Source organism: Cinclus cinclus, chromosome 8 (genome assembly GCF_963662255.1).
Source record: "Cinclus cinclus chromosome 8, bCinCin1.1, whole genome shotgun sequence".
Lineage (NCBI taxonomy): Eukaryota > Metazoa > Chordata > Aves > Passeriformes > Cinclidae > Cinclus > Cinclus cinclus.
In genome coordinates, this window is record NC_085053.1 from 8,391,249 (window position 1) to 8,419,186 (window position 27,938).

The 27,938-nt window shown below is 39.7% G+C and overlaps 1 protein-coding gene across 1 annotated transcript; it reads left to right on the forward strand.

Moving 5' to 3' along the window:
• On the forward strand, window positions 1-27,388 carry CFH (complement factor H). Its single transcript, XM_062497451.1, has 24 exons — window positions 1-61; window positions 3,858-4,043; window positions 5,862-5,967; window positions 6,665-6,741; window positions 8,474-8,668; window positions 10,844-11,014; window positions 12,468-12,647; window positions 14,118-14,318; window positions 15,556-15,732; window positions 16,086-16,262; window positions 17,118-17,294; window positions 17,452-17,625; window positions 18,674-18,856; window positions 19,535-19,717; window positions 20,173-20,355; window positions 21,650-21,829; window positions 22,201-22,407; window positions 23,039-23,215; window positions 23,845-24,021; window positions 24,981-25,157; window positions 25,613-25,795; window positions 26,476-26,676; window positions 26,948-27,142; window positions 27,287-27,388. Exons 1-24 carry the CDS (start codon window positions 1-3, stop codon window positions 27,304-27,306), a joined length of 3,948 nt encoding a protein of 1,315 aa, XP_062353435.1. The 3' UTR covers window positions 27,307-27,388.
• Window positions 27,389-27,938: the final 550 nt, after the last annotated feature.

Sequence of the window (27,938 nt, forward strand, 5' to 3'; positions counted from 1 at the left end):
ATGTCGTTCTTGGGCTATGCAGCTCTGCTCTTGTGTTGGCTGCACTGTGCTGCACAAAGAGGTAAGCTTTAACTCCTATCTTGGAGTGCATGTGGAGATGGTAACTAAAGCAATATGCAAAGGTAGTGTAGGCTTTTTCATTAACTTCTGGCAATAATTGACGTCTCTTTGGCAGCATTTAGCACCTCTAGTATTTAATGTCTTGTCATAGGATTACTTTCACCTATTTATTTGGATAACTACTGCTATATTAATCTGTTGCCCAACTTTTTGCATGGTTGATGTGACTATAAACTGAGCCAGACAACTAATTTTCTATTAATTGTGTTTGCTAATTATTCTAATATCTAAAACCAGGAAGCAACTGGTAAACTAAAATAGAAATGCACATTTATGAAATATTTTGTTTCTGTCTGGAATAACCTGTGAGGTGGTCTGAGGAAGATGAATGATTACCACTTTGAAAAGCTTGCTATATATGTATTCACTGACTGGTTTTAGTCTAGGAAAGGAGATAAATATATACAGGTATGCCTTTTCATGTTTAAAGAGCTAGCTGGTGTTCTATGTATCTTTTCAGAAACCTCTGATGCTTTCTGTTTCTCTGTTTGTTCAATGTATTTTTCTTGGTTTGTGTTTATATTATTTAGTGTATCCTTAGTTATTTAAAATTTGTTTGCTTTATGTCTGAATTTCTTTGCATAGGGTGTTGTGTGGAGGGTACTGCGTGGTTTTGAGCTAGTATGGCTTTGCTTGGTTCAGGTTGGTTTTAATTTTTGTTGAAAGTTATGAAGACCTTATTAATCCAAAAGATCCAGTCGATTTTACTTTGAAAAACTGAAAAATCAGGAAATTAAAGGAATGTCCTGTCTTAATTAAATATAAATAAATATTGCCTCAAAGCAACTAGTAGTTGAATTTGTTTGCAAAGAAGTGCAGAAATGTCCTGGAATTTTAAATGAAAGTTCGCCTGAATTTGCACTTTGTTTTCACAATGCTTTCTTTAGGTAAAGGAGATTGGAAAGAAATGTGAATGTAGCAAAATTTGATTTATCTAGGACAACACTTACTATGGGTCATGCAGGATTCTTGTTTAAGCTTCATGCTGCAAGTCCCAGAGTTGTTCTAAGAGCTGGGTTTTGCCCAAGGACAGAAAGCTGCTTGTACCTGGATTTGTAATTGTGCTTGTACTTTTGTAGAAGCTGCTAACAGCATATTGTTGGCAAAAAAAAAAAAAAGAAAAAAGTTTGAGCTATTTCTAACTGAGGTCAAGCCATGTGTAAAGACTGAATGGGTTAATTCCAGCTCTCCTGGTCTGTCAGTAAGGAATTTGAAGGTATCTATTCAGTGCATGCTTCTTACTATAGAAATAAAACCCTCCAGTATTAGTGAGTGTATGATGGAATTAATATAATTTTGAAGTACAACCTGCCACCAAATTTATTCAGCTCAAGCCATAAGAAACTGCCCCCACACACACATATATATATATTTATATTTATACACACACACAAACAAAATACTCTGACATTTCACAGTAACACACAGTTTAACATCAGGGCAGGAGTGGGGAAGAGTAGAGATAAAACCCAACAAGACCCAGCACATCTTAGTCATGGTGAAGAGACTAAGGAAATTAACTCTTATTTTGTTTGTATTTGGTTGGTTGGTTGTTTTGTTTTTTTGTTTTTGGTTTGTTTTTTTTTTAATGCAAGGAAGAGTTAATAGGCTGCGTTCTGTACAACAGACAATAAAAATATTATACAGTTCAGAGGGAGGAATAAAGAAGTTCTCACTGTATTCAATAACCTATTTTTTAAAATTATAGATTTCAGTGTGTGCTTTCAGCTTGCAAACTGAAAGTGCTAACTCAGACAAGGTCTAATTAGAAATATGTGGAATTAGAAACATTATTTTTCTCACCATTACAAAGAATTTTTTTTGGGTAAACTAACCATTTTTAACTCATTTGAAAGAACCAACCAGAGGATTCCTGTGGATTTTGCTTATTCCTATATTTTTTAAAAATGTTAGAATTTGTATCTGTCTTTTCTTGCTAAAAGAAGTCTCTCCTACATTTTCTAGAGTAGCCTAGTACCTTCTAGTGCACAAAACCAATAATTTTTGTTCAGATGTAATTATTCATATGAGGGAGAATACTTAATGAAAATAATTGGAAAAAATGTGAATGTGTGTTGTCAAAGTTTGTCTAATTCTTCTGGCTACTTAAAACAGCCAAACTAAAGTTATTAGAGCTCACAATAAACATTACTTAATTTTTATTTTCAAAATGTCATACAGAACACTTAAAATTATAGCTTTTTCCTTGCAACAAATATTTTTTCCAGTTTTTAATGCAGTTTTATGAAATTATGCTTCTAATTTGGTCGGTACTCCCCTGACTGAAATACAGTGAGTGAGTTTTCAAGGGTGTGTCTTTGTAAACTCAAGCAAAGCTCACTTTCCATACTTTGGGATTTCTAACACAAAGTGAGCAGATAAAATACACCTCCTTCCACATCAGCTACTTCATGTGTGGTGTGATCTCTGCAGTGCAGTTCAGTGAGCTTTAACTCCACATCCATCACATGAGAAAAGATCCCAAAGATTTTTCCCATAGTTCTATTTCTAGGCAGCACCTGGACAACCCCTGGGGAGGTTTCAGTGAGAATATTGCTGCTTTCTCAAACTCCTGTCCTTGCAGCTAAACTGGGGAGAGAATCTGTGCCAGGTGTCTGCTAAATAATGAATCTACTCACCAAGGGATTTCCTTCCCTGGTGGATGTTTCTTCTCCCATTTACTTTCTATACAGAGATTTCATTCCTTTTCCAAGGCTTTATTCCTCAGGGCTTGTTTTATTTATTCGTGATGAGCCTTTCACGTTCAGATGGAAAACAGAGTTCATTGCATTTGATTAGCTGGGCTGGTCAGACTCTGTTACCCTGGGTGAAGCTTCGGCTTCCAGAATGGGTTCATTTCAGTGACCCAAGCACTGAAATTAGGCCAGTCATTTCTTGACAAAATAATTTACTCTTTCATTAAGAGCTTCCCAACATTTGCTTCTTTCCTCTTTAGTCTGACTTCTCATTCTCAAGCTGTTGAGGAACTTCTTAATAAAATGAATTTAGGTTTATTTGTTGTTGTTTGTATGGATTTGGCTGTACATTTCATGTCCAGAAGAAGGCCCAGAAAGGAGTTTTGGGCAAGGAGTGTATAATACTGAGCTGATAAGAAATGCCAGACATCACCATCCACTCTCCAAATGGAGTCAAAATGCTTGGAAGCTACAGGTCAGAGGGAATACCCAGAATTAATTATATTGTGTAGTAAGGAGCAAGAGGAAACAAGTTTTGGAGTATCAGGTGATCTGAGCCTGGAGAGAAAGTTCAGGCTATGTAAAGGTGAGAGAAGGTTTGGCAGAACTTAATCAAATGACATGTGAAATAATGTCAGTAAAGGTAGTGGTGGGTGGAGAAGAAAATAGTTTGAAAGGAAGCTGCAGAGTGCACAGAGCTGTTCTGTGTGGCAGTGGAAGGACAGGCCTGGAGCAGCTCCTGCAGATGGAAGGGTAGGAGGTGTCTGTGGTCAGAACTAGGGCACTGATCTCCTCTCAGGCTTTGTAACTAAAATCTAGTTCATGAGCCACCTGTGTCCTGGCTATGTCTATGTCCTTCTATTCACATTTGTGCAAAATGTGGATCCTTGCCAGTGTCCTGTTTCGTGCTGATTCTGTAGAAAACACGTTGGTTTGATCACAAATGGCCCCAGGATTTCTTGCTACATTTCCGATTGCAAGTTTGTTTTGCTGTTTGTAGAGTGTACTTCAGTCACCAGTGTTTTCATTTAAAATTTTTAGCTTGTGAAGAACCTCCTCCTAGGAGGGTAAAAGAAGTGCCTACTAAAAGATGGGACAAGCCTCCCTATCCACATGGGACTCAAGCAACGTACAGCTGTCGGCCTGGATATGTAAAAATTGGAAGAGTTGCGTTTCGGTGCATTGATGGAGAGTGGAAGCAGCTGACCCCAGTGGCAGAATGCAGAAGTAAGTGTTTATGTAAAATATCTGCCAGACATTTGATCTGGCAGACCATATTCCTTGCCAGTGATGTCAATATGAAATTTTACCTTTGCTCGTTAATTACTTCTTTCTGCACTCTTTAAAATACCAAATTTAAAAGGGTGTGTGAATAAGGGAGCTTTTTAAAGTTCTTTTTCTCCAGATCAGAGGATTTTTTTTTTTCTTTACAGATGATCTTATTCTAGGCCAGCCTTATTAACCCAATTTACATCATTAAAATCAATGATTAAGTTCTTAGAAGCTTGCTTTCAAAATATTTTAGTCTAAGAAGGGTAAAGCACAAACCTAGCTTCTGAATGTGAGTCAGGAGACAGTTGATTCAACTAGTTCTATGAAAGATATAATTTCTTGCAAGTGGGAAATTATTTTTCCCTGCCTTTTCTTTTAAGCTGTAATTCACAATTAGGGTGAGAGCTGTTATTTATTATCTCTAGCATACTGTGCAGAGAGTTTTCAAGTATCTCACACCTTCATACAGAATTCATTACTGAAGAAATTGAAGTTTGTTATCATTAATCAGTAGATACTTCTTTTCTGTAATAAATGAGCTTTAAACATAAAGGAATTTTAGAAACAAAGGGTTATGTTTGTGTATCTAACATACAAAATTTTTACTAGTACAATATAAATATTTTATTTGAGACTACCAGTCCTGGGTGTTGTTCAAAGAGAGATTGATACATACCATAAGTAAGAATTAATAAATTACTAAAAGCTTTTTTTTACATTTTTGACGTAGTCAAATTGAGACTACTGACGTAGTCTCAGCGTTTAGATTCCGTTGTGCAGCTAGTCGGTGAACACAATATGCAAAGCACAATACTGAGCACCAGATGCAAAATTTGGTGTGGACTGTAGCATGTTTTATCAAATGCTGCCACCCAGTGAGCAGCTGCTGCCACCGGCAGGGAACGCGTGGGGAGAGGAGGATGCTCTGCCCCAGGCTGGGGGAACACGGTCCCTTGGCAGGACAGACGACAGAAACATTGGTCAGGAGATTCCATTTTTTCTGAATCCCACTGGAGCATGTTTAGGGCCCACTCAAACGCATCTTTGTTGTTAAAAACGGAGGATGTTGATGCGCCCCAAGAATTGAATTGCCTTGCTTGACAAGAATCAGGAAAGATTTCTGCTGAGGAGGGGTAATAGTTTTCAGCTATGCAGTTTATTTTGCAGTCCATATTATGAAATCAGAGGGGGATGAGTGGGAGGGAGGCTGTGTTCATCTTTGCCACTCTTTTGGGAATCCAAAGCAAAGAGTTAGGGCCTGGCCATAAGGAAAGTCCCATGGGGAGCTTTGAGCAGCAAGCACTAAGGACCAAAATAAATCTGTGGCTTTAGATGGCCCCACTTCACTCAGCACAATCCCCAGCAGATGTTGGAAATTTCATTTCTAATCGTAGATGGATTCTCTAGTGGAGGTTTTGGACCAGATTATGTCACAAATTATATAAAAATTTCCATAAATTTGTCCTAAACTGATAGGAGTCCAGCCTTTTTAAAGGAATAAAACATGCTAATTTGTTTTTTGGGGTTTGTTGTAGGTAGGTTGGTTTTGTTTGTTTTTTAAAAATAAGCATATTCCATCAAGTTAGCATTGAAAACTATGAAAATAGTGATAAGAAGGAGAGGTTAATCAAATATATGCTGAGCATTTCTGAATTTTTGGAAGCCCTCAAAGACCCATACTCACTACTAATCACTGGGAAAAGGCTGTCTTTCTTATTGTCACCTTCCTATGTATGGTGTAAGTAAGGCTTTTTCCCTTTTTTTTTCAACCAGATAAACCCTGTGGACATCCTGGAGACACTGAGTATGGTTTCTTTGAACTTACCAGTGGAAGTGAATTTGTGTTTGGTGCCAGAGTTGAGTACAGATGTAACAATGGGTAATACTCATTTAATTCAATGTATGGGGATTAACAAAAAGTGTTAATGATACTGTCAGTTATAGATTTGTTCTCTGTAGTACAGCTTACTAATATTTAATGCTTGTTTATATGCTGCAAAAAATATTTGAAGGAAGACATTTCTGGCAGACTCACTCACGTGTCTTCACTGAATGCTTTAAAGAAATCCTCTATCCGTCTTCTCCAGTGAAAACTGCAGCAAGTCAAATACATGGTGTTGTGCCTGTGTCTAGATATTTTATTCCTAAAAAGCAAATCAGCTTTGGTACAGTACTTTAGCCATGCTTTTGCAATTGTTATGTAACTGGAATCTAGCCTGAGTTCCAAAATCAATATTCTCCTTAATCCCTTCAGTTCCTCATTGTCATTTCAGAGTAGCTGTCCTTCCTCTGGGTGCATTTGATAGAGCAAGCCAAAGCTTTCTATCTCTGTAATGAAGAATCCTTCTTTCTTATTCCTTCCTACTCTCTGATTTGAATTTATGTTTTCCAATATGCAATTAAAAGAAAGCAAAAAGGGAAAACACAGGTAAAAGACTACTCAGTGCTGTCACATTTTGGTTATTCTGTGCTGGAACACCTGAAGCCATCTTCCTTTGCTTCAAAACCAGCAGTGCTATTGTTTCTGTCACATAATGAAACTGTACTTTAGCATTTTTTATTTTTTATTTGGTAAGATACCAGATGCTCAGCCAGAGGAATTACCGTGAGTGTCAGGCAGATGGATGGAGCAATGACATCCCTCACTGCGAAGGTAAATGGAGTTTGACATTCAATTCTCTATCCAACTGTCTTTTTACCTATCTGATATTGTCTAAAATAGTCTGTGATTGCTTTACTAGTATGAATTCACCTATGTTTAAATTCAAGTTAGGCAGCAGTGAAGCTCTTACAGTGACTGCTCAGCTCTTTTAGTCCAACAAGCTTTTGTTAAAAACCCTTCAAGAAGTGGAGTCCTGTCACTTCCAGACTGGCTTAAAGCTCTGCCTCACCTAAAAGCCCTGATAGAGTAGCTGTCTGCAAAACATGCTTGCAAATGACATTTGAGATGATGAGTTTCAAACCAGTGTGAAGGCATGTGTGTTTTTAGCTACTTTCTTCCTCCATCCTTGTGAAAATCCTAAGCATTTTGTTCAGGTCTCCCTGTTTAGCATACTGTGGAAGACATTCAAGCAAGAGTGAGAGCAAAGGGGATGCAGACATCAAGACTTAATAGACTGGATGCCACAGATTATGGTTTTAGAAACCTTTTCATCAGTTTCAACCTGTATGATCATGAAAATAAGATTCCTGTTCTTCACAGGGATAATTTTTACAGCTTTATTTTAACACATATAGGCAGCAGTGACATTTTTGTTTGGGTTAAGCATCTGATGTCAGGAAAGGGTCTCTAAGAACAAATGAAAGTAGATATCTTGACTAGAGCTTGTTGTCTGTGGCTTGATATTTCCTTGGATTTAGATACTTTGCATTTATTTTACTGGATTTTGAGGCCACTCACACTTGGGTATTGATGCCTGTCTGCACCATATGGAGCAAGGGTTTTCAGCATTTTTTGTCATGTCTCACCAAGATACTTCAGTTTCAAAGTCCTCCTAAGTTATTTCTGTCATGGTTGAGTTTTCATTGAAATATGATTGGCTACGAAAGAAAGAAAGAAAGAAAGAAGTTGTAGAATTCCTAAATGTGAAGAACCCAGGAGACAGAATATGAGCTCATGGAAAAGGCAGATGACTTCTAAGATGGCAAATGTCAGAGAGAAGTAGCTTTGGTAAACAAAACAGAAGCAACTTTTGTACTTGCTCAGTGATATCCATGTAAACATCTAAGAATGAGCTTTGATAGTCATTTCCCCATTAATAAGACATATCTGATTTCATAAGTTAATGTTTATTTCTTTTTTCTGCAGGTACAAAATTGGGAGGTACAAGAACTCTAATTAATGAAGGCCACTGTGTTTGTTTACTTTAATAATGTAATTGCTCTGATACCCTTAATTAGAATTTTAGTTAATAAAATTTAATTGAACTGTTGTAGGCAGTGTGTAATGGAGCACTGTTCCAGATGTCTGTTCATAGCAAACTCAGTTTGGCACAATTCTAAACAAAGTCAACTGATTTTGGCAAATTTTAATGGTGTCAGGCAAGGTTCAGCTAACCATCCCTAGAATGCAGGATCCTAAGATAATTTGGATTGGGTGAGGTCATCTAATTCAGTCTTTAGCCTTCAAGGATGGAGATGATGAAGAGAGGGTTTAAAAGCTTCTTCCTATGTCACTCTGTCTTTTTGCTTTGGGCTTTGTATTACACTTGCTGCAAATGGTATCTGAATACCATTCTGAATACACTAGGGTGTATATTTTTTGAATGTGTAAGAAAATTAGAGGGATTTTTCTGTATTTTAACTTTTTTTGTGTCAGCTTATTTTACAAACTAGACCTTAAAATTTCTTTCCCCCCCATCCCTTTCCTTGTTTTGTTTTTCCAGTGATAAAGTGTTTACCTGTAGAAGAGCCTGAAAATGGAAGGATAATTATGACTGGTGCATTTGAGCTTGGCCAAGAATATTCCTTTGGCCAGGTTGTAAATTTTGAATGTAATGCAAATCACAAGCTTGTTGGAGCTAGAGAAATCGTTTGCTCTGCTAATGGAAAATGGAGTAATGATGTGCCTCAGTGCCAAGGTAAAAAGGACACTATTTCTTGTGTGTCATTAAGAAGCTTTGTTCTCACAGACTCCTAAATCATGGTTGCCACATGGGAAGCCACAAAGTTTTCACTTTATTTCACAGCAATTAAGTGTAGTTTGTCTGTAAACAATCTCCACTGCATATATGAAAAAGTAGGATAAGAAAGAGAAATATAATAGTATTGGATACTAATTTAATGATAACAGACCATCTGTTTGTTCCACATTTTTCCTGCAAGCTGTATGTTTTGCCAGGCTGCAGTTAAATTCTTTGATATGTCTGCATAAGAGTCAACCACTTCAGTGTTGATTTAACCAAAGTAATCAGAAACAACTTTGAATATGTGTGAACCAAGTTTAGGAAACAAGCAGGATTCTAATTCTTAGGGTATAATAGAATATTAAAAAAATGTTGAATTTTTCTTTCCTCACACTAATGTGTTTGGGAAAGTTGGAAGGTTCGTGTTTAGTTTTTACAGAACCCCAGTATCAGTGAGGTGGTGTGGGACATCTGAAGGTCCCTCAAAGCAATTAGCTGGGGCGAATTGCTCAAGAACATGTTCAGTCAGCTTTTGATGTCTCCAAGGGTGGAGATCCACAGCTTCTCTGGGTAACTCACTGCGGTGGTTGAACTCTCTTTAGTAAAAACTTAGAAGTGGCATTTCCTGTACTTGAGTTTGTGCCCACTGCTTCTCACTGTATGGCTGGTGGCCAGTGGGAAAGGTCCAGTACCATCATCTTTACTTTTGCCTGCCCCACTGGAGCCAGGAATTTACACATGTGAAAAAGACTGTCCCTCCTCCTCTAAGCCTTCTTTATTCCAGACTCTCTTAAACCTCTCTCCAGCTGTCAGTTTTTCCAATTCCTTAATTATCTTCCTGTCCCTTACTAGATCTGTTCCATCATGTCCCTATTCTTTCCTCTAGTGGAAATTCCAACCTGGAAAAATGTAGAGGGGCAGGATCACCTCATTTGGTCTGCTGGCAGCGTTTTTCCCAGTGGAGCCCAGGGTGTTTTCTTTGCTGCAAAGGCTCATTGCTGGCCCCTATCCAACTTACCCATCAAGACCACCAACTTTTTTTCTGCAAAACTGCTTTTCAGCCAGTCTATCCCACGCTGCCCTGCCTGCAGCTGGTACTCATGGATGGGATTATCCCTCCCAGTTTCTGAGCAAAGAATGGATGGGATTGGATTGTCAGGGTATGAGAATGAATCCCAGGAAGATGATGGTAACAAACAAATATTCAGAACATCAAGCTTCTTAGATTATTTCTGTTATTTGATCATGAAATACGTGTTTAGAAGAGCAGAATACATGTGTCAGGATGGCAAATACATTTGATTTGTTCACAATTCCAGTGCTGCATTTTGCTGCTTTGAAACCCCTATTCGTTATATTTGTACAGCATGAAGTGGAATTAAACCTTTATGCTTGTAACATTTGCAGAATATAGTGGATTTCATTAAACAATGACAGTTCCCATATTTCATTCTATACACAAAGTAAATTCAGTAAAAGAGTCCAAGAGAACTCTTTGGTGTCCTGTTCTGTGAGGTAGGAAACAAACCATTGAGTATCTTCTGGCTTTATGAATGCATTTTTATGAGTTGCAGGATCTTGGTGATTTTATTTCGTTTGGCAATAAACTGGGAATATTGATGTTCTTTTAGAGATATTAAGCATTCTAGTGTCAATTTTTCAGATACTGTAATTATTTTCTCCTTTTGATGTCATCATTTAATTCATAACCTGCTGGCTGTGAGAGCACATTAGGTTTGTTGGAAATCACAAAGAAATTATCTGAAAAAATAGAAAATCCTAATTTTCAGCTAGCCTAGTGTCTTATTTAGGAATGTCTTCTGCCTTATCTCTTGATTCTAAATCCATTAAAGTCCAAAATAAAGCCCTGAAATCTGTGTCATGAACCAATTTGCAATTGAAGCTGTGCTGCACCACATTTTCCATCTGGAACCCGGAATCAAGTAAGTGCTCAAATAAGTTCCAAGAAGCTTGCAAATGCAAAAGCTTTTGTGAATTTAGATTGACACTCCCCCTCCCCACCCTCCCCCCCCAAAAAAAAAACAAACAAACCAAAACTGAATTTTATTGTCATATAGATCTATTCTTAGAAAATAAAATTAAATGGATTTTTGCCTGTTTCAATTTCAGAAATTACCTGTGAAGTGCCAGAAATTCCACATGGATATGTCCGTTCTCCAAAGAGATCTTACAAGGAAAATGAAGTAATGCAGTTTTTCTGTGAAAAAGGATACAAATACAGTAACAGAGCAGATGCACTGTGCACTGAATCAGGATGGAATCCACCTCCCTATTGCACTGGTCAGTCTTGCCTAAAGTGGTTTTGCACTTAAGTTGGGTTTGGAAGTAATTTTAGAGATTAATAAATCCATCCACATCCAGTATTCCTGAAGACTGGAAGGATTAAGTTCTAAGGGGACCAAAGAACTGGATAAGAGTTTTCCATGAAGGGCAGTAGCAAAACCAGAATCTTGTGAATCTTTACAAATTAATATATTTACAGTGCTAAAGCTCCCTATTGTTTTTTAACTCTCAAATGCCTTCTGAGCATTTCATGTGACATGAACATGCAAATCCATATTTCCTGAGGCTAGTCCTGTTGGACATCAGCCCTCTGGGTCATGGATTTTACTTTAGTTTAATGCAGTCACAGCACTTAAAGGCTGTATTTAAATCTCCCAATATGCACATTATATCCCAACTGAAACAGTTTGATGAAATTTTGGGGAATTTATTAGTGCCTTGAATTTTCTTCAAGAAATTGCCAATATCTTGAAACTGGAAAAAAAATGTTGGCAACAGGGCAACATTGTAGGATTTTATGCACCACCCACCTTCCTGGGACCGCTTCCAGAAAGACTCCTTTGGAAATTAAGACTTGTTGTCAGTCTTTGGGCCCACTCAGTTTTTGACCTTTCTGATTCAAGATTAGTAATGATACTAATTAATATGCATTGCCTACAGTTTTACAGCACACTGCTTTCGAGGAGTGCCAAACAAAACATTCTTCTAGACACTGGTATTGCTGGGCTCTGGTATTTGGGGTGTACTCAGTGGTTCTGGATCCTACTGGGCCTGTCACTGGACCTAGAGGATTCAGCAGGGCATGCATGAAAACTGATTTACCCACCCTCACTCCACAGCAGAAACAACCTGTAGTTACCTTACAGTCATCCCCTCCCAGTCCTCTGGGTGTTGGTGATATTTTGTGAGCTGGAAGAAGACACAAAAAAGCCCCAAAAGACAGGCTCTGGTTTATAAATATGTTTTCCTGACTTCTCTGGGCATAAAGATATCTTGAGTATTTTCAATTGTTGAAATACTTCCAGTGTCAGTGAAGGACACTAATCTTACACACAACCTTTGAATGAGCAGTTCCTAGCCAAGTATAATTATTTCTGCAGTTAGGGCTTGCCAGTGAAACTGCCCTCCTTTGGGACAGTGTCCATAAACGAGCCCAGCAAACCCAGCTGCAGAATGATCTGGGAAAAAAATTAGGTTCAGTTTGATGACTTCCAGTTCTTTCTCCAACCATTCTCTTGGCAATTAAGTTTTAATATTCTAATTAACGTTAGTAACAGATGTCACTCTTCTGTTATGGAACCATACATTTCTAAGAGTGAGGAACAAATGTAACCTTTTCTTTAAAAATAATCGAACAATTGTATGCAGTTATGAGCAATAAACCATGAAAACAAGAACTTGTGCAATAAATTTAAACATCATCTTTTTTTTTTCCTCTGCTTTTATTTAGAAATTATATGCTTTCCTCCAGTAATTTCGTCTGGGAACTTTAGACCTCAAAAGGATAAGTACACACTGGCTAATAAAATCACAGTAGAGTGTGATGAGGGGTATCATTTTAAAGTGACAACTGGCAGTGCCACATCTGAATGCACCAAGAATGGCTGGGTGCCTGAGCCAGCTTGTGTCCGTAAGTAGCTCTCATGAGTGAAGTTACAACATAGAATTGTTGCAAGTATCTCAGAGAAGAGAAGTTAAGAGCAAAACTTGAGGAGCATTAGATATGACAGTTGCATATTTTTTTCTTTGTACTATAAAACTTAATTTGATGGTTTAGGAAAATCACCTAGAAAAACAGTGGTATAATCCAGATTCACACTGTTTTTATTAACACACATATTACCTCTTACTGCATTTGCAAATCTGTTAAAATGTGCTATAGTCAGCTCACTGTCAGGAAGGCTTGTGCTCCATCTGAGGAATAGCATCCCAGTCAGGATTAGAGGACATGGGGAGTTTAAAGTAGCCAAACCACAGGCAATGGTTGGAAAATAGCTTTCCTTGTAGTATCACAGCTCTAGATTTTTACTTGGTGTTGTAATTTGGTGTTATGGACAGTCACTGAATTTCATCTATTTTATAACCTGTCAGATAACAAAGCAAGGTATTCTTGATGATTGAGTTCTTTCTTGGGTTAAACTTCCCATAACTGCAATGACAGTTTTGTTCAGTAGGCACAGTATTAAAAAAATAATTGTATAAATTAGTAGGTAGCTTCATAATTTAACACTCTTTGATATTTGATCACTGAAAATAAAATTTAGAATGTTAGAGAAACCCTGATTAAATCAGTCTTGTAAGAAACCGTTGGATAAGGAGCTGTCATGAACTATTTCTGAAGCATGCTCTTTTACTATCTGAGTTAATGTTTTCTCTGTATCAGCTGGGTTCTAAAATTCAGGTGTTATTCTGAGCCCACTTCACTCCTTATTGAATGGTCTGTCCAGTGGGTGATCTGCTCTGCCCTGGCATGTAGGCTCTGGGTCAGAACATTTTAGGAGGAAGCTAGGTAAACTTGAATGGAAGCTTCTGAGAATCTCCTCCTATCCTGGACTTGTCCCTGGAAAGGGTCAGTTTTTTTGTGGAACCAAGTGGAGAAAATTTAAATGCTGCAGCTTTAAAATAAAAATGAGAAGAGGAAGAGCTTTTGCTGCAGGATCCCAAAAGCTACAAATGGAGATGGCAGGAGTCATCTCAATTTTGAGAGTTCACAGTTCAGCTTCTATATCTGAGTCAGATGACTGGGCTCCCTTTATGGTCAGAATAGTAAATTTAATCAAGACCCTCTACAGTGTCATCTCACTGCACAATGAATACTAACCTTTGGTCTCGCAAACCATCCTCAGGAGTCTGCTGAGAATGCTGGCTGGATTTCTGTTGGCTGCAATGGAATTGAGGGAAGTAACACAGATAGAGGCACTGACAAAGAGCCCAGGAGCAGTGCGTGACTGTTCCTGCACTCCTTGGGATCTGCCAGGGTGTGCAGCCCTGGTTCTCTCCGTTTCTCAAAACACTCAGATGATGAAGCCGAATCTGAATTGTGCCCTGAGCTTTTTATTGTGTATGTGTTGATATTGTTGCTGTTACATTCTGTTTCAAGGGAAACCGTGTGACTACCCACCTATAGAAAATGGCAAGTTAAGTGATACATATGAGAACTACAAATATTATTACTTCCCAAGGAGATTTGGACAGACTGTGGATTACCACTGCCTCCATGGCTATTCAACCCCCACTGGAGCTTACTGGGTTCGAATTACCTGTTCTGAAATGGGCTGGTTTCCACAGCCAAAATGCCTGAGTAAGTACATTTCTCTATATACTTAATTCTGTTTAATTCAATCTGGTTTAATCAAAGGTGTGTGCAGCAGAAGTTGTTCTGATGAAACAGTTTCTGAAAGTCAAACTGCTTTAGTTGACCACCGGAACTACACACAGACTGTCTCGCTATCTGCAGAGCACAAACTGTCAGCTGGGGACACTCTGAAATTATGCTTTTGGATTTTGAAGATTGTTTACTCTTGAAAATATTCATTAGAGTAAGAAATATATAGTAAACCTTCCTCTTCTCTGGATTCTGGGTAACATGCAAGCACATACTTCCATCTGCACCACAGCTGCACACACACACAGAGTTTCTACTCTATGTAAATATATTCTGCCTTCGGTGGCTTGGGCACTTTGGCACTTAGTCTTCATCCTCTCTGAGAAGCATTGCCTGGTCCCTTTGGAAAACTTTTAGAGCTGGAAAGGTGTCACACTTTTGCAATAAGATGAAATTGATCATGGTAACAGCAAGAGAACCACATACACTGACTCAGATTAAAAATTAATTAGATTTAAAATTAATCTAAAACAGCGAGATGAGGCCTTCTCTCACACATCTTCAGTCACAGCAAGTACCTATCTACTGGTAGGGCACAAAAGTGGATTGCAAAAGGTTGCTCTTTCCTTAATGCCCTCAGTGGGGTGGTACTCAGTGCAGGAAATGAGTGGAGCTCTGCCTGGAGGAAAGGAGCAGGCACTCAGATAATATAACATTACTTCAGCCATCTGCCTTATGTCTGGGCTCCTGGGGACAGGAGGCCTTAGAACCAGAGTGCTAAGCTGCTGCTGAAATCTCTAGAGCTACACTTCCACAGAGATGATAAAATCTGCTGGAGGCAAATGCTGGAGTTCACTCTAGGCATAGATCAACATTTTAGAGACATACCAGAGCATAGTGATGTGAGAAGCACTGAACTTATTGCTTGTGAATATTGCTTGTGAACAATAGATAAAAGATTTTTGATTACTAGGCCACCTCATATCACTTTATGTAGTAACTTCCACTTCTGTTCCTGTGGTCCATTAATCACAAGGCACTGAAACAAAACCTGCTTTCATTCAGATTTTCACACGAGTATCTTTTTGCCATACAAGGCTAGAGAAAGGTGCTTGGAGGCCTGTTTGCTAGTAATGCTACTTAAACATGAATTTCCCTCAGTTCTTGCTGTAGAAATTTGTATCGTTAAATGTACTTTTCCTTCCTTCCTTAGAAAAATGCTCCATCAGAGAGCTGGAAAATGGTTATTTCGCAGGCCGCAACTGGAATGATTTTTACAAGGAAGGTGAAAGTGTCAGATATGGCTGCTACAATGACTACCAAGCTCAGCATGAAGAAGTCACATGCACAAAGGATGGCTGGGCACCTCCTCCGAGATGTACCCGTAAAAGTGAGTGTGCTTGTATTTTGGTGAGGTTTCTATCTAAAACTATTTTCTGTAGCGTTAATTTCTGAAAATGAAGACTCTCCTTCACAGAATGATTAAGCAGTAAAGAATTTTAACATACTGTGAAAGTTTTCTCTCATAATATAAGACTGAAACATCCAACCAAGGCTTTCATCCATTTAAATAATATATTATGTATTAACAATGTATGAAATTAAAAAAATTATTCAATTTACCATATATTAAACAATTTGCTAAATCCTACTGCTGCTTCTGTTGTCATCATTCTGTTGTGATTTTTATGCATGTAGTTTAGCAGTGGTTTACTTGGAAGAAATCTTGTCTCTCTCTTTCAGAAAAATGCGAGGGTATAATTTTTGAGAATGGGTATTTGAACTCAGGGAAGACAACATTCGATTTAAAAGAGAAGATCTCATATCAGTGTCACACTGGCTTTGTGACTCCAGAAGGACAAGAAACAGGACACACACAGTGCCAGGAGAGTGGCTGGACTCCACCTCCAAAGTGCATCAGTGAGTAGCTAAAGGTTTTGGAGTTCTGTCATTGTCACCAGCATGTCCTGTGGTCTCAGAGATTTGTCACCTTGATTTGTAGAGGTTTCTTACTGGGCAGAGGGATACTCAAATAATGGGCTGATCCTCCAGAGATTAACCTCTCTCAGGCTTCAAGAAATAGAGAAAAAATGTAGAGGATCTGTTTGGATCTCTTTAGCACTGAATTAATGGTAATCACTGACCTTTCCAGTGGTTCTTACCTGGTACAGGGTACATTTGCCCAAATTTACTCCAAATTTTTGAAATAACATCTGTGAACCGAGGCATTCTGCCAATCAGAACTTTATTTAAATGTGACTAAACTGGAGACAAATTGGATTCATTATTTCAAAGTTCCTTCCTCTTCTGAGCACAGGTGTAGCACAGTAAGAGACTTAATCTTATATTGTTATATGTTGGTCATAGTACTGACCAACTTTTAGCTGTTATTTTATCTTGTCCTTTTATTTCAGACTGCCTTTACCTAGGATTTTGTGGCTTTTTTCTAATTCCCAAATGATCATGGGAACAGCAGTACAAACCATTTGCTATGACACCTAAATTAATACTGATAATAATGATAATGATAATAATGTGTAGCAATAGGAAATAATTGAATCTAAGGAAAATATATTTATCCTAAATATTACTTGTAGACACATTTTGGAAGATTAATGCAATAGATAATACGTGAATATTCTGCATATTCTACAATAATATTCTGACAATGCAGAATTATTGATGTTTCAAATATACCTGCAGGGATGATGCTTCCAAAGGGCAGTGTTTCTGGATAACCAGATACACTAACTTTGTTGTGTTCTTTATATACAGGGTCATGTGAAGCACCAGGACACATTTTGATTCACCACACAAACAAAACTGTTTTCATGCCTGAAGATACAATTGAGTATTCATGTTTGGAAGGATACAAAACTACAAATAACATGCCAACTGATACCACAATGTGTGACGAAAATGGAGAATGGAGTCCAGCACCCCAGTGTCATGGTGAATATTTTTGTGTTTGCTAATCAGTGTCACTCTCTGTGTACACTCGGTGAACCTTTTTTTTTTAAGCCTTCCTTTGCTTTTGTTCTAACCCATAGCATTTCATGTACTTTCTGTAGGTTGTCCACTATGAATTAAAATATCTTTTTCTCCATAGAAATCGAATGTGCACTGCTGGCATTGAGCAATGGAAATTTCTCTCCTAAAGAGAGTAAATACCTCAGTGGGGCTGTTGTGAAATTTACCTGTGCAAAAAACTACATAAGGGTGGGACCTGCCTCTACTCAGTGCTACCACTTTGGATGGTTTCCATCACCACCAGTGTGTCAAGGTAATTCTTCTGCAATCCTGAAACTGAGCTGATAAATGGCTTGCATAAAATATTAATCAGGTTATTGACTTGAATATTTGAAAAAAAAATTTCCTGTTCAAAACTGTATAAATAATGTGCAGTATGGCAATGATTAATCTGAGTAGTGTCCTCTCTTACTATATTCCAAAGGTCCTAGTTTTTGCCTTTGCCTAATATTGATACCCATGAGATATTGTATCCTGTGCTCTTTTTTTTTTGTGATCACGTGAAATTGAAAGGAAAAAATGGTTTTGGAGATGACACAGAGCTGGACCCAAATAAAAGAAATCCAGTTAAGGATTTTCCTGTAAAATTCTTTGTTCCATATTGTAGAATGAGCACATTCATGCAGAAGGAAAAATATGAACCCCTGTACTTGGTACTTAGAGCACAGCTTTCTGGTGTCTGAGAAGAGCTTCTTGTGCTGGTGCTGACTCCTCTCATGAGATGCATATTTTTTCACAAAGCTTGAGAGAAGAAAGGGACCTCCCTTTCTTCCCACTTTTTTGGTGACTTTTACTCTCTCATCCTGCTTTTTACTCACACTCTTTTGCATTTAAAAGCAAGTCTATTTCATATATTTAGTTTATTAGATCAGGAACATTTTAAGCTCCCTTAACAGGGGTTCCACTCACTGCATCAAAAGTTAATTCCTTTAATATACTCTGATGTACTCTGTGTGTGTGTGTATATATATATATATTTTTTTTTTGATTTTTCAGATATAGGTTATTCCTTGCAGAATTGTCAATTTTCCCTTAAAACTGGGTTGGTTTTCTCAGAGCAGACATTGACAGTGCATGGAAGTGAGAGACAAGAGTGAGCCTAGGTCACATATATCTGTTTGCATTATCCAGCCCAGCATGAATCCAGATATTCAAAGGCATAAATTAATTACCTGTTTAACCCATTCCACTGATTTTTCCTCACTTTAAATGATACATTAAATTTGTTTTATGTTGTATTTAACATATAACTGTGGTGAAAGTACTGAGTTCAGAGCATAAATTTGATCTCTTGATTTCAGCAAGTGTCAGAGGCTGTGGACCTCCCCCTGAGATTACCAATGGAAGTATTGTTGATGGCTCCATGGAACAGTACCAGCATGGGGACAGAAAGCAATATGAATGTGATGGTGAATTTAAGTTGGTTGGATCAAAGGAAATAGAATGTATTGATGGACAGTGGTCATCTCCTCCCTCTTGCATTGGTAATCTACACAGATCTTACTTCTGAGAAGTCTGTAATTCTCTGCAGGCTATTACATCATAGACATTTTCACAATTAAAAAAATACGTATTTGCAGATGTAGTGTTCGATTCAAAGTAACAAAATAATAAGATAAAATTGAATGACAAGAAATTATCTTGTGCTGTCATTACCACTGCAACAGTGCCAGCCCAAAGCAGGAACTGCAGTTCTCACAGGCAACACCTGCAGAGGTGACAGCTCTGCAGCCCTCTAAGAGACCTTACAATCGGTTTCAGTTCTTGCAATAATTCTATCTGAAAGGGCACATTATGAATGTGCATGTGTATGATCAATTATAGTTTTGACTGCTCAGAATCAGTGATTCAGGTGACTTGAATTAATTGAAGTTTTCCTTACTCTTTGTGGTTTATGTACCAGCAGTTTGGGAAGGTACTGTCCACTGAAACTACCTCGTGGTCATGCCAGTGTTGGAAGAAGAAGGGAAAAGACAGGAGAGCAATTTAGCAAACTGGCTAAAAGATATGCATACTCCAGCTGTGTTGCAATATAGTTGCTGCAAATTAGTGGGTGTAGGCTCAGTTTACCAAATGCAAATATAGCTTTTTTATTTACGTTTTTTCAGCTATTGATATGTGATTCCTGTGTTATTGTGGAATACTTCTTCTCTTTTCAACAGAAGACAGAATGCCATGTGAATCACCTTCCTCTATCCCAAATGTTGTTCTGCATCAGGCAGACCAGACCCAGTATTCACATGGGGATGAAGTAACTTGTGGATGTAAACCAGGCTCAGACAATACTGAGGAAATGAAAATAAAATGTCTTAATGGAGAATGGAAGCCTTTACCTGTTTGTGCTGGTAATCTGTTTCTGTAATATTTGAGATGTGAGTGTAGCATAGTTGTATACAGAATTTGAAGGATTTCAGCCATCAGTATGTAGCCAGACACACTATAGTTGGATGCATCAAAACTAAGTGGTTTTAATTTACTCCTTTTAAATGGAAGGAATATACGCTTGCCCAGTGTTTAAAGTCAATTATTAAAAAGATTTTAAATAATATTAATAGTCACAATGTGTTAGGCTTATCCCACCCTAACCACTTATATGTGGGTTAGTCTTTCTCACAGTCACAGAATGAGTAAGGTTGGGTGGGGCCACGTGGGTCGTTTGACCCAGCCTCCCTGCTCAAGCATCCACCCAGTAAAGTTCTACCTCAAATTAATGTGGAACTTCTGTACAACTGATGACATCTTCATCAGTACATCTTGTCAGATCTAAATCTATTGTTAAAGCTCTTTTTATTTTTTTCAGATGCATCCCCTCAATGTGTAATTCCAAAGCATGTTGAGCTGGTGCGCTCTAGCCAGTATCCCGTGTCAAGAAGGAAGACTGGGTTCCGTAAAGTTATACATTACATGTGTACATTAACTGATAAAAATGTTAAACAGGCAACTTGTGTGTCTGGGAGATGGATACCAGATATTGCATGTACAGGTGTGTTTTTACATTTGCACCATTTCTTTTGATGCAGGCATGATAAATGCTTGTTATTAAGGATTCTTAGCATTGCTGTATGACTAGGCTGAAATAGAAAATACATATATATTATACATATAATATATATGTATATATATAATATATATGTGTATATATAATATATATGTGTATATGTAATATATATGTGTATATAATCATATACTAAAGGGTAGTTGTGGCCATCATTTGAGCAGTTAAGTAGCTTTAGAGATGCACCACTTTAGTAAGGCAGACTTAATGCTCTCTACTCTGGCAATTGGAATGGTTGTCACTGGCACTTCTGATGTAAGAAAAGAGCAATGATAAATTTAAGCTCAGTTCTTCAAAAGGGCTTTACCCTGATGCAAAACAGAGAGCACATAGTTCAAGCTCCAGTCAAAGTTCCTTTATTTCCTCTAAATCTTCAAAGCTTTTCTATTCTGTTTTTTTTTTTGTCCATTTTTACAATTGCTTTCTAGTGAGACAATGCAAAAAAAGCTGAGCTGGCCAGTGAAAAATCACAGACCCTGAGGAGGCTGCCCATATATAACACACCCCAGAAGTCAATATCTTCAGGGCTGACTTTATGCATGGCAGAGCAGAATATTGTCTGTAGAAAGTAGGATTGTAAAACAGCCATTGCCTCAATCCTTGCTTTGGTATACCAGATTTATGGGAAATGATGCCTGGAAGTGGGAGAAGTACGGCAGTCACTGTCCCTACATTAGTTTTCTGGAACCACTAGCAGCAAGAAACCAAGCTCAGGAAAACTCCTCAGATCTCTGTCCTAGATCTACTTCTTTCTCTCATTTACTTTCCTTTGGCAGAAAGAGTCCTTCATTCTTGGGGTGGAAAAACTTTAGCCTGTTTCTTTCTTTTCTTTTAGCTTTCTTATTTAGTTCTATCAGCTTAGTCTGAAGAAAGAACTCCAGATGTTGTTTCAGTTTTCCTAAAATAGTTCATTATAGGGAGAAGAGCAGGAAAAGCACATGAGAGTGTCCAGCTGTGTGAGAAGGAAAGGCAAGACTACAAGAAACTCTGCCTTAGCTTGGTGTAGACAACTGTGACTGTGTTTTCTGACTCTGAAAGCATATGAGCACCTGAAGGCAGCTCTGGTGTTTCCGAAACAGAACAAAATTATCATAGGATTAATTAAATCTTGAGATAGCTGTTGGTGTTATCTAGCACCAGTGTTGTCTTGGTTGTGTTGTAATCTGTGCTGAACGGCTACGCTTTCTCTTTTTTCCATTGTAACATGAATGTGTGTCCTCAGCTGAGGAGAGTGTGTGCCCACCTCCACCTCAGGTGTCTGGTGCTCAGCAGACAACAGTAGGGAGAAACAGCAGGAATGGGAGTAAAGCAGCTTTTTCTTGTCCCGATGGTTTCCAGCTCGTCGGTACAAGGGAAATAACCTGTACAGAAGGGAAATGGCAATCACCACCTCACTGTGTGGGTCAGTACTGGCATATTTCTTTCTTTTCCATCATTTTGTTATGAATATCTGTGTTACTCATTTGCAGTCATCATGAGCAGGAGGCTGCTGTTTAAGACTACTATGAACAGGGAACTGCAGGAAAGCAGTGGAAAAGGGTGCAAACAGCTATAGTCTTTTCATTTACAGACTTAACCTGAGATGGCATATACAGTTTTCAGGTAGTCCCTCAAGAAACGTGTGCTTATTTTTTTTGTTTAGTATATTGCATAACAGAGTCTCAGTTTTGACTGGGGGTCTTAAATAGTGTCCTGCATTCTGTAACTTATTTATTATTTAGTTACAGTTGCAGTACTGATTGTCTTGCATTATTGTTTATCTGTGTTTTTTAGAAAGACCGTGTTTGCCACCACAATCTGTAGAATGTGCTGATGCTCCCAGGCTGCAAAATCCACACTTAAAAATTGAAAGAGAAGGGAGAACAATTTATCTAGCTGGTGCTAGATTTAAATATGTTTCTCATTCTGGATACACGTTAAAGGGACCAACAGAGACAATTTGCTCTATGGGAAAATGGACTGAAGCTCCTTCATGCTTGGGTAATATCAAAAATTACTTTTTCTGAAGTGCATTTAGCAGTGAAATGGAAATAATTTTAAACTGCAGGTTAATCAGTAAAAGTGTATTTTTCCACTCCATATTTTGCTGTGGAATCTTCCATCTCAGACGTCTACAGAACAATCTTGATTGGATGTAAAACTGACTTTTTGGAATGCAGCTTAGTTTTTAAATATTCCTTCATATTCTTGTGGTTTTTGTTCAGTTCATATCTCTGCCAGATGAATCCTAGGCATATCCTCCTGATCCGAGGATCTCTTTTCTACAGAGTCCACTGGCAATTAGAAGTTGCTGTGGTGCCTAAGGGATAGCAATCACATCAGTGTAGCAAAGGACAAAAACCTTGAGTAAAATTTTCTGGTATGTTTAGAAACAGAATTGAAATACTTCAGCAGCTGAAATCTGTATATTTGGGGGAATTACTTATCTAATCTTCTGTGTGCTACCTTTTATACAATGATTAACTAAGTATAATTATACAATTATATAATCCACTGTCAGATGACTATGCTGATGTTAGAAACAGCTCTCTAAAGCACCTGTTTGGAAAAAGTACACTTCTTCAGGGTGTATCACAGTAGCACAAGCATTAAATTTCTGTTGCCTTTTCAGAAATGCAATGTGGAAGTGTTCCAAAAGTTGCCAATGCTCAATTTGAAGGCAGAAAGAAGACATTTTATGAGCCTGGTGAAACAATTCGCTACCAGTGTGATTCAGGGTTCCAGATCGCTGGTTCCCCTGAAATTATCTGCAGAAAGGGAAATTGGACAGCACCACCCTACTGTGAAGGTACAGATTCTAGTTCTAAGTAATCCATGATCCTTCTTAGCATTTCATGTTGTGAATTAAAATTTTTACTTGGGCGTGCAGGTGAGTCAGGCCAATAGAACCAACAGGTGACTTGCTTTCAATAGGCTGCTACTGCACCTATTTTTCTGGCTTCTGGGAAACAACAAGCAGGGTAGATCAGCAAAGCAATCATCTCCCTGTGGGCTGGAGCTGGTAGCTGAATCCTGGCTCTCTGTTGAAATCAAGCAGGCAGATATTATGGAGGAATGCGTGCTGACTGCAAAGGAGCAGGCAACTGTAGGGTAATGGATCTTATTTTCACTTCACTAAGCATGACAGTTGCTGACAGGCACCATCAAATAGTAAATAAATTATGTCACTCTCCAAAAATGGTGGCACATGATGCTGTGCAGCACAGCTGGCTGATTGATCTCTCTTTTTTAGTTACTTTAGGCAAACAATACTGGGTGCTGAAGCACTGCAGAATGAACCATATATCAGAATAAACCTTCTTTTTCTACCTGTAGAAAATGATGTGCATTACTCAAAGTGCTTTTGCTCCCCAGGATCTCTGGAGTGCCGTGTGGTGTGATACTTGTGTCGCTCACTACACACTCCTCTCTTTGCAGATGTCAGCTGTGGAGCTGTGCCTGAGATCCCCAATGGGCACGTTGCAAGCCCTCCTCAGGAGAGGTATCTGCCTGGGGACAGAGTGCACTATCAGTGTGAAAGCAATTTTCAGATGACAGGTGGAAATTACATCTTTTGTTCAAATGGTCAATGGTCACAAGCACCAGTTTGCAGAGGTAGGAGTCTGTCCATTCCCCTTGCCTGTTAGCATGGAGGAAACCGGCTCTCTACCTAAATACTCTAAAGACTTCGCCTTTTTTACTTGTTTTCTTTGGCTACCCCAACTTTGAGCTAACTATTGCTTCCTTGCACAGCACTTTAATTAAACTTGATGTTTCTAGAGATACTGGAATATGTCCATCAATAGCAAAAACGTTATTGAAGCAGCAGAGCCTATAATGTTCTGCTCTGTCATTCTCGTGTATGCTGTTGGTATTTCCTGTGTCCACCACTTCAGTGACTTTCAGTGGACAGACACGTAAGGGTTTCTCTCTTGTGTTTAAAGCTGAATGGAAGCAGCTGTAGGACAGAGAAGCAGCTCTTCTTCTGCAGTGCTCTACTCTGACCAGTGCAGACCCCAGCAGAGAGCCAGATCTAAACCATGTAAGATCTGCTAGGGCCATGGAAGTGGAAAGATTGTTCCTGCAACAAGGAACATTCAGAAGCTGTGCTCCAGAGTCCCCCATCCCAGTCTGTGGCTACAGCACGAGCACAGCTCCATGGAGCTGGCTGTGCTTACCCAGCCCGGAGCAGCACAGGCTGGCAAGCTCCTCCAGCACCACCAGCCCTCCAGAGCTCTGCACTTCAGCAGGGAATCAGTTTGGCTGCTACCCCTGTGGTTTCAAGGAAGGCCAGGGCTCCCTGGGGAGAGACAAGGCTGGTGTGGCTCTTGTACATAAGTACAGAAATACTGGCTTTTTCTAGAAACTCCTATTGACCCTGTCATTTCCTGAGAGTCCCAGTGTTCTGCTGCCATTGCCACAACTCATTGCTTTCCCCGTGGTGAGCTCCTGTGACCCACCTGAGGCAGAAAATCTGTACAGAAATTGTAACAAAGCTAATTCATTTCACTTCTGGTTGTATAGATGAATATCTTAAAATCTACAAAGGTGACTGAAGCCATGTCTCTTTTCAGATGTGACATGTGACCCTCCTCCAGAAATTGCTGGCGGTAGAATTGAAGGTATGAGAAAGTCCAGGTATATCCCTGGGGAGAGTGCAAAGTATCAGTGCTGGAAAAATTTTAAGATGACTGGGGATTCCACTGTAGTGTGCCAGAATGGAACTTGGACAGACCTGCCAACATGCAAAGGTAATTTTTCTTTCTCTCTATCCAGCCTTCTGTCAGTGATAGCATCATAAAGCTGCCTCATTGTCATTTAGCATCTCAGTGCCCTTGTGGTGCACAGCTGCCATGGTTCTGGCACACTCAGGACAAGACCATTTTCCCAGGTCTCTGTTCAGATGGGATGAGTTTACCAAGCTGAGTGACCCAGGTGGCTTCACTCAAGAGGGGCCAAGTGCCACACCTTATGCAGGACAAGATGAAATCCTGCAGATAGCTGCAAGCACTTAAGCTGTGCTCAGATGGGGTGACCTGGCAGTTGTGAGCCTGAGCACTGGAGAATCTTACTCCTGCCAGCTGTTTGGTTTTCTCTCTGCTTTCCTCCACTTCCCTGAGTAGTGCCAACATATAGTGTGGGTGGGATTTCTGACCAGACCTTCTCTGCAGTTGAATGTCCTCTCTGATCGAGAAATTTCTTTCAGGACAAGCTGGGAGATGTGGCACACCTCCAGCTATTCAAAGTGGAGAGCTTCTTGTCTTCCCCTTGCAAGAATATCAACAAGGTGATACCGTGGAATACAAATGCCCGAATTTCTATATCTTGAAAGGATCTCCGGTAATCACCTGTCATAATGGGCAGTGGACGAGCCCCCCAGTTTGCCTGGGTAGGTTGAAGCTTGTGCTGGGTGGCCAAAGGCTGTGTGACCGCTCCTCTTGTCTTCTCAGACCCCGAGGGCAGCACTGGTGCTGGGGCCACAATGCTGGCAGGGCAGAATAGCAGCGAGTCCTCCTGCTTGTCCTAAAGGAGCTTCTTAAACTCAGCTTGTGTAGTCCCCTCTGCTGCCAACAGGTTCACGAGGAGGGGAGCTGGCCGAACCCTCCCTGTGAGAGGATCTCCATTACTGGTGCAGAGCTCCTGAGTGCTCTTGGGTTGGGGACATGGCTCCACCCAGCAGGCTGGGAGCATGGGTCAGCATGAGTGGCAGTGCTGGGAAAAGCCAGGGATGCCTCCATGATGAGAAAACAAATTTAGAGGAGTACTGAGCAGAAGGGAAGGAGTGATCTAAAAAAAATAGATGGGGAAGTTCATTGGTGCCTGGTGTCTTCCCCACCTGTGCTCCTTTCTTGCCATGACAGTCCCAGGACAAGGCTTCTCCCAGGGCTGCTTCTTTTTTTTCTTTAGCTTGGATGTGAATGTCTTTTCTGCTGCAAGTAGCAGCAGGTTCAGAGCACATACTTGGAAGCACTTTTTGATGTGAAGAACTTCTGTAGGTTCTAGGGGCATAACAGTTATATGTGGTGTGTCTGTATGAAGTGCTGAGACTCTTCTCGTGACTTTTTCAAGTGGCCTGTACGGCATCAGAAGAAGATATGGACAGAAACAATATTGAGCTGAAATGGGTTGTACAAAGCAAGCTGTACTCCACCTGGGGTGACTATATTGAATTCCGTTGTAAACCCGGATATCTGCCAGACCCAAGTACTTCCAGCTTCAGAGTACAGTGTGTGGAGGGGACGTTGAAATACCCACAGTGCACACCAGGAAGTAAGTCATCCCCTCTTCAGCTTTGCTGCTCTGTTGTTGCATTTTTTAGTGCTGAAGGGAAGCAGAAAGCCCTTGCAGTTCCTGGCTGTGAGCCAGGGTGTGGGAGCCTCCTGGAAGCTGCAGGAATGGAGGGGCAGTGACCCCAAAAGTCATGACCCAGCACACCTGAGCTGGGGAGACTGCTGGGGAAAGGGCACTCAGGGGGTCCCAAAAGAGCATCAGTTGTCCAGTGTGAGATCTACAGGCTAATAACAGCAGTATTTTTCCACAGGGAGCTGCGTCCTGGATGTGAACACTATGGAAACAAACAACATTCAGCTGCAGCCACTGAGCCAGTCGAGCCATTACTGTCACTCAGGGGACTCTGTGGTGTTTGAGTGCAAGCGAGGGTACAGGCCGCTCTCCCAGATAGGAAAATTCAGAGCACAGTGCCTGGATGGAATGATTACATATCCTCAGTGTGAAAGTAAGTGCTCACTGCCAAAGACGTGGGGTGAGGGTTGTAGGAGGCAGGTCTGCTGAAATTGCCTGCTCCCTGCTCTGAGGAGCCCCTGGGGTCTGTCAGGATTGGTATTAATGTCTTTTTCCCCTCTTTTTTCTCTTTACACAGAATCATGGTGGCTTGGGTAAATGGAAATGGCAGGAGGGAGCCCAGCTGTGGAAATGGAAGAGCCCTCAGCAACCCCAGTAATTTGAGCTCAGCACTTCCTGGTCTTTCCCATTTTGCTGTGCTTTGTTTGCAGCTTAACCAAGCTTCTGTCTTGGAATTAGTTCTTGTTTTTATCCACATAAGATCTACTTTTGTAAATGTATTTACATTTTATGCAACCACAGGGTTGTGCTTGCATTTTATCCATTCTATACTGATCTGACTGTATTTTATTAACAATTGTGTCCTGAAAACAGGCTGGCTGTGGTGGCATACTGAGACAAGAATTAAAGCTGACAGGTAATTTGATTATCAGTGCACAAAGTGTGTTGGGCCTTGTCTATTCCTACCTTCTTCTCCATGCAGTTGCTTGGAAATGAGCCTGGGGTGAGTCTCCTGAATGCCTGAGAAGAAAAAGCAAGTAAGTGGAATCTCCTTTGAGCAGCTTAAGGAAGTCTCTAGCCAGAACCAGTTCTTCTGGGGGGACTTGAGCCAGATCTTGCCTGCAAAGGCAAGATGTTGGGGTGCAAGTAATCAGGATTTCCGGGACCAGGAGAAAATGCTTGTGGAGATCAGTGGCAGCCTGGCTGTGGTAGCCATGTGCTAATGCACT